Source organism: Microtus ochrogaster, linkage group LG7_11 (assembly GCF_000317375.1).
Source record: "Microtus ochrogaster isolate Prairie Vole_2 linkage group LG7_11, MicOch1.0, whole genome shotgun sequence".
Lineage (NCBI taxonomy): Eukaryota > Metazoa > Chordata > Mammalia > Rodentia > Cricetidae > Microtus > Microtus ochrogaster.
In genome coordinates, this window is record NC_022032.1 from 25,898,922 (window position 1) to 25,905,861 (window position 6,940).

Genomic DNA, 6,940 nt, shown 5'->3' on the forward strand with positions numbered 1-6,940 from the left:
CTGGCACATGTTCTCTACTTAATGTCAAGTCAGAGGAGACTATCAGTTGTCCAGTTCAGTTCCTGGTTTGTCACACAGATTTGTTGCCTCTTGAGCTCTTGGGGTAATGACCATTGATCTTGGGTTGCTTCCACCTTTGCCTTTTCAGTACAGAGTTAACACATAAAAGACTAGGAATGTGATGTGTTGTTGGCTAGCATTTCATGTGTTATTAACTTCTATAGTTCTGCATGGACAATTTAATGGTAGAAGAGAAAGGGTTTGCTGCTCATTTCAAAAAATACATTGACCCTTCTCTGAAAGGATTTTTCTACAAACATGCAAAAATACCTTAAGATTGATTGTTATTTTTCCCCTTGAGGAACATAGGTAGTTAATCTAACTTTGAAGGAAAAGGCAAAAATGAGTGCTAAAACAAAACTAAAACTAAAATAATAACATAGGTATGAAGGTCTATATTAGAATCCATGAGAAAGGACCTGGGTTTTATCACCTGCATCACACATACACACACACACACACACACACACACACACACACACACGACACTACAAATAAAAAAAAGTTAAGGTTTTTGGATAACATTTCAGGTCATCATTAGACTAATACATTAAGATTCAGAGGTGCACTTACCTTTTTACATTAGACTCAAATTAGGAAAACATCAACCCTCATCGCTTTATACACGTGCCTTCTGTCCTGTCATGTTAGTTTGGATCCCTACAATTTTCTGTGAAAACTCTGAAAATCGTTGAAATTTTCAGTGTATCTCTATCATCTAATAGGAGCTTAATATTCATAATACAATGATTACCTTATAATGCAATATATTCCATAATCTCTTAAAAACAAATAAATTACTGCTCACCAAAAAAGTTATGAGAGACCAAAACCATACTAAGGATACTTTATTGTCCTTATTAGTAGATATATTAAATATACACTTTAAAGGGAATGTACTGTCCACCTGGTGACATATAACATGATCACTATGACAAAATAAATGGGAAGGTGACAAATGCATTTAAACAAAGAATACTTCTCAAAGACTACAGTATCTTAATTTATATGAACCACAGGTATTCTATCAGCTTTCTACTAAACAAAGGGGACTGAACATTGTGAATTTGAGACGTTCATAAGCCAGACATTCTTTAAAAAGAGAAAATGTTAGCATCCTGGAATAATTTCCATTCCTGGTCCACTTTCGGCCCACTGGAAAAAGTTACACTGCTTTCCTTTCTCCAAAGGACATACAAAAATCTTCTTCCCATTATTAGGTCCAATCTTCAGTACAGTTCGCATAATGGAGCGTTTGCCATGTCTGCAGAGTGGGAAGGCTAAGTCTGCCCACTAAAGGAGGAAAAGACACGGTATTAGGAATGCATGAAGTTCTGATGTGAACAGACAACACTAGCCTCATTTGACGTGATACTGATTTCACTGCTGTGACTACCAAAGTGAATAATTTACCAGAGTAAATTATTAGGTGCTGCGTATTGAAAAGCCATATGCTATAAGAAGTATTTTATTAGTAAACTTGCTTGAATCACACATTAATTGTCCTAATTTCAAACTTCAGTTTATCTAAAGACATATAAAAAGTTCCTCCCGTTATTCAAAGTAACTGAGAACTCTCAGACTCTTGATAAGAAGCTATCATCAGGATCCAAGCTTTATGTTTGTTCTAAAGCATTATCAAATATTGATTATAACTGTAATACTACATTCCATCATTCTCCTAGAAAAAAGAAAGAGCCCAGCAGGTACTTGCCCAGACTAAATTAAGCAAACCCATTCCTAGTTATTTGGTCTCAAGAGAGGAATGAAGGAGGCTGTGATAGTATTAGCAGTATAAAATTACTAACATCATTTTCCATTATATTTAAAATGGTTCTTGAGGAAATCTGTGAATCTATCGTGATAGAAGCATATCTTAGGCGTAGGACCTAAAATCATCAAATTTCAGCTGGCAATGTCCTTAAGAAAGTTTGCACACTGGGCAGAGAGACATTTTATTTCTCAGTAAGACAAACCAGAAATGTTTCTGCTTCAGCACTGAAAGGGATCAACATTTGCCTTTTTCTATTAGATGTCATAAGGAGGTTAACTAGTGTTAAAGAAACGAGTGTCTTTGAACATCAGACTAGCATTCAGCATGGTGAGAAGGTGTATTCTGAGGAAAACAGGAGACTGACGGATGGGACACACATTTCCGTCCACTAGACCAGGTACAAAGAATCACCTGGGGCTGGATTACCATAGGCTGTTGTTCCCATCTCCTCCACACCCCTCAACCAGGTTACCCTTATAGTAGAATTCACTAAGGTTATTGTAAATCCAAGGCGATTATCAGCACGTATGCTCACTTTTCTCATGTACTCCACCTAATGCATAAGCCATAGGTTTTAAAGAATTCGTACTCAGTATTTCTTAGTAACTTCATGCCTTTCTGCCTGCTTCCCTCACTCTCTCCCTTCCTTCTTTTTTGCTATAGGGTTTCACAGTCCGGCCTGGTCTGGAATTCATTATATCTCAAACTAAAGACCTTCATGTTTCAACTTCCCCAGTACTTAGAATCCAGAGGTGAAACACCACATCTGACCTCAGTATTTTCCTACCTATCATAATGAACAAAGAACAACATTGATACACTTGTGATTAAAAATATGAAATGCTGTATTAATCCAATAGCTATTCTATCAGTAATATTAATATTATTCGCTGAACAATATAACACCATGCTTTACTCTGAACACTAGTATGACCATTTAAAATGGTGTGTAACTGTAATCCCAGAACTTGGGAGGTTCCTGCCACAAATAAATAAATAAATGATTGAGAGATAGATAAAAAAAAAAAAAAAAAAAAAAAAAAAAAAAAGATAGATAGATGAGTAAAGATGCAAGCACTGATATTTGCCACATTACAATAATTCAAATTCACTTGATGCATAGCAAGCATGGGAAATATTACACATACTTGAAAAAACCCGCACTGTGCTTCTCTGGGCAGAGGGCAGGCATAAAACTGCCTCCCCTTCTTCTCTCCATCCTTCCGCACCACGCGGAGAACACAAAGGCGGTTGTGCTTCTTGCACCGAGGAGTGCCAGCATTTACAGAGTGAGGAGCATCCATCGTATTGGTTTGGAGTCCACTGTAATGACAGGTCACACAATAATGGTCGCCTAGCAAGTAGCACTAATAGGGTAACTCATACGCCTTGCCCCATGCACTTAGTTTTACTCCTATAGAAAGCAACTTTAGGTTATCATGCTGTTAATTTTTTGTTGTTCCGAGCAATTCTAATTGATTTCTAAACTCACTATGTGTCAAAGGCACAAAATTTCTGAAAAAAGGAAAAAGTGAATTCATATGTGGTATATAGGACTTTTTCAAGCTTTCATTTCTGATGTTCAGTTTTTCCCTTACCATATATTACACCATATTCACGCACTTCTATTTCCTCTGAGATATTCTCAAGTCTACCCGGACCGGCCACATCTCACAAAGCAAGCTGGGTTACAATCATATCTAATTATTTTCTCATCTGCACAAACACTAAGTGCACCGAGGAGGCCATCTTGTGAGCAGCTATTGTCCACTTTAAAACAATTTTCTGGACCTTTCTTTGATCAGGGTTATTATTTTAGTCACAATAACATTTTAGTAAGAAACAGGCAGCTGGGAAGAGCAACAATGTGCATTTTATGAGGCTTAGCAAGGGTGCTTTCATCTCTTTACAATTAAAACCCAGGGTGTTTGGAGATCATCCCCGCACACAGCGAACACAGACCAGGAGGGGATCTTGTCCTTCAGCTATATATGCAATTTCTTCATTGGAAAGAGAATAGAGTTTCATTATAATTTTTAATTTTCTGTATCTTATATATTATAAGCAACACATATATAGTGACCTGCTCAGAATAAAAGTGTTCATGTCAATGAATGGAAAGGACGGGCATTCACCCAGGTTGTAGATGGTAGACTTAGCATGTGCAAAATGGGTTTGACCCTCAGCACCAAAACAAAAGAAGACCAGAATCATAACATCCCAATTTTTTAAATTTCTTTTAACAGTAAAATAGTCTGCTTTTCACAATGTGAGAAATTTCAAACAATAATAATAATAATAATTGTCCTAAATACCTAGAAATCAAGAGTATTTTCCTTTTCTCATGGCCTCCAAGACCAAATTTTGCAATATGTGTTTCAATAAGGATGCTTCAAACAGCATATCTAATTGAAATACTCAGAGAATATGATCGTTCACTTGTGGTGAAATTGATTTAAACTTCATAAAAAGATATGATTAAACATATTAGTTTAAAAATATCCATTGGCAGAGACCTTAACCAATCTAAGCACAGCTTTGAGGCTGCTCATATAGCAGCTACATGGAACACAAAAGTAGCTACAGTGATTACTATGGACAGCATTATCATTAAATATTATTATCATTAGATATTTCATCAGTAGTAAATATCATTAAATCATATTATCATTAAATATTTCACCAGCAACTATTTCGTTGCTTCTCTCTTCAGAGTGGCCAGTAGGTGATATTAATATCTTAGAATGATGGCTCACATCAAATCTGGAATGGGAAAGCCGAGAGGTAACCACAGGGCTTTTATTCTCTACACCCTTCCTTTGCACCAAAAGTCCCTAGAGGCAATCTCAAACCATAGCTTCCAGAGAAGCTAACTATCTGCATGGCTACAGAGAAGTCAATAGATGTCAAAACAGAAGTGGTTTCATAAATAGTAATAAATTTAAGGGAGAAAGAAGATGAGGGTAAGGGTATTGGTAGACATAAGTGGAAGGGGGCTTCCCATATCTGCACACATAAACACAATTTTTATGTACATTTGATAGCCCTGGTGGTTCAGGCTTGTAACTCTAGCTTTTCAGAAGAATGAGCCAAGAGGTTTGTTTGTTCAAGGCCAGCCAGCTCAGTTTAGCAAGAGCCTGTCTTAAGGAAATATGGAAGGGTTAAGCATGGAGTTTGGTATTGCACACACCCATCGTGAGAGGGGCCTTAGCTACCACACCCACACCAGAAGAAGAACAAGGAAACAGTTTTATACATGACTTCTAAAGTGCTGCCTTTGGTAGTACTTAGTTCAACCTTTCCTAATTCACTTGTCTTATGTGTTAACCCAAATTTCACAGACCTAACTAAGGAGAGCTTTCAGTTTTTTCCTATGAAGCTTCTTTTCTGGGGTACAAAAGTGGGAGATGGGACATAAGAGGCTGCAGGCTTGCCTCTTCTTCATTTTGTCTTTCATGATGTCTTCTCTGGTATAAAGCTGGCTGTACACTGTTCTAGTTGTATCCTTGGTAGCCAGAATGTTTCCCACTAACTAGAACCATTAGGATCACCCAGAAGCTCCTCAGACACAGGGAGCTAATCGCCCCTCCTCCAAGTCCCCTTGGGATCAGCATCTGCTTGCTAACAAGAGTCCCAGGTGATTCATAGGCACATTAAGTTGTGAAGTGTGGAGCTAATGGAACCAAGCTACTCCTGCCACCTGCGATCACATCAACTCTAAATATGCACAAGCTATCCTGTTTTATGATAGAAAACATTATCCGGGCTAATTAAGTATTCAGCTTAATCGAGGATATCTTGGTTCCTCTTTGTTTCTATCATTATTTAAAAACTTTCCAAAGAGAGCAGAGCCTTTGCCTAGGTAAATTTGGCATAACGGACAGCTGAAGTTATTGTGGTAATTAGGCTCATCTTTTGAATATCAATTTATAAGTGGGATAGTGATATTTAGGCCAACTTAGCAAACCCTTTTCAGACATGTATGCCAAGCTTGTGAGTCTCTGTGGCAACTATTCAATTCTGTGTTTTTTAACACAAAAATAACTAAACAGGTGTTTGTTGAATCTGGCCTTCCTGGCTATAGTGTACTGGAGTAGGCATCAATAGGATCATGGACAATGCTTGAGGCATAACAAGTTCTCCAAAAATAATAGAAATACACAAAACATATGGGTTGCATCCTAATAGCTTAAAAATAAAGAAATCAGAGATAAAAAAAAAACCCATCCCTGGGATGGAAATCTGTTATATTAGCAATCACTAATTTAAGTTATTGATTTTTAAAGACTGAATGGTTTATTATAACAAAAATACTTCGTGGAAGTAAGTTTTTGATTAGTCAGTCCAACTGGATGTAGATTTGACAATCCAAGATTATTTCAAATATTAAAGTAAGAAGAAATTAAATGAGTGAGGTGAGTAGGAACTCCAAGAGGTGAGAGAGAAACAAGTGCAGGGCTTCCAACTACTGATGGGAACAGACATGGGAAAACACGGACGATTTCAATGGGGCCCATTACTCTCCCATGCAAGCCTTTGTGTGATATTCCAGAGAGAACACACGCTTTTTTTTTTTGAAAATGTATCACTATGTTTTCTCTGTGTTTACAGTAATTGGATCAAAGACTTAAAACTGGTTTTTAGAAGCTATTGTTAACTGCTTAAAAATTCGTTCAATTATCTGATTTATCATCTGGCAACTGGATAACATTCAAGTATATTTAGAGATCAATCCGGAAACAAGCCTTATCAACATAGCATGCAATGTAATGGCAAAGAGATTGCTAATTGAGGGAACAAAAGTCAAATTAATTACCCTATGATTATTAAAGAAAATAGGCTGGCTATAAATTCTGAGTGGACCACCTGTTTTTAACAGGGCTTTGTGGTGAGCCTCTGCGAGGCATCTTGTCCATGAGAGGAACACTCTAGTTGCCAGACAAGGAGAAAAATGAAATAAATGACAGTAATTTGCAATTTATTCCTTGTAAAGTAGCTGGGTGCAGAAGGGCTGCTGGGAGAATTCATTTCATCACTTGACATTTATTCTGCTAGTTGATCATGATTGATCGTAAAGTTTCTTCCTGATTTATTCTCTTCAACACA

General features: G+C 37.1%; 1 protein-coding gene across 1 annotated transcript in view; it reads right to left on the reverse strand.

The window, feature by feature from the left end:
* Positions 1 to 890: 890 nt before the first annotated feature.
* Neil3 (nei like DNA glycosylase 3) overlaps positions 891 to 6,940 on the reverse strand; it is a 44,381-nt gene continuing 38,331 nt past the window's right edge. Inside the window, exons 9-10 of the mRNA XM_005362604.2 lie at positions 2,983 to 3,157; positions 891 to 1,353 (exon numbers count right to left, since the gene is read on the reverse strand). Of these exons, the coding sequence (XP_005362661.1) occupies positions 1,171 to 1,353; positions 2,983 to 3,157 (358 nt within the window). The 3' untranslated portion in view covers positions 891 to 1,170. The remainder of the gene's footprint in view (positions 1,354 to 2,982; positions 3,158 to 6,940) is intronic.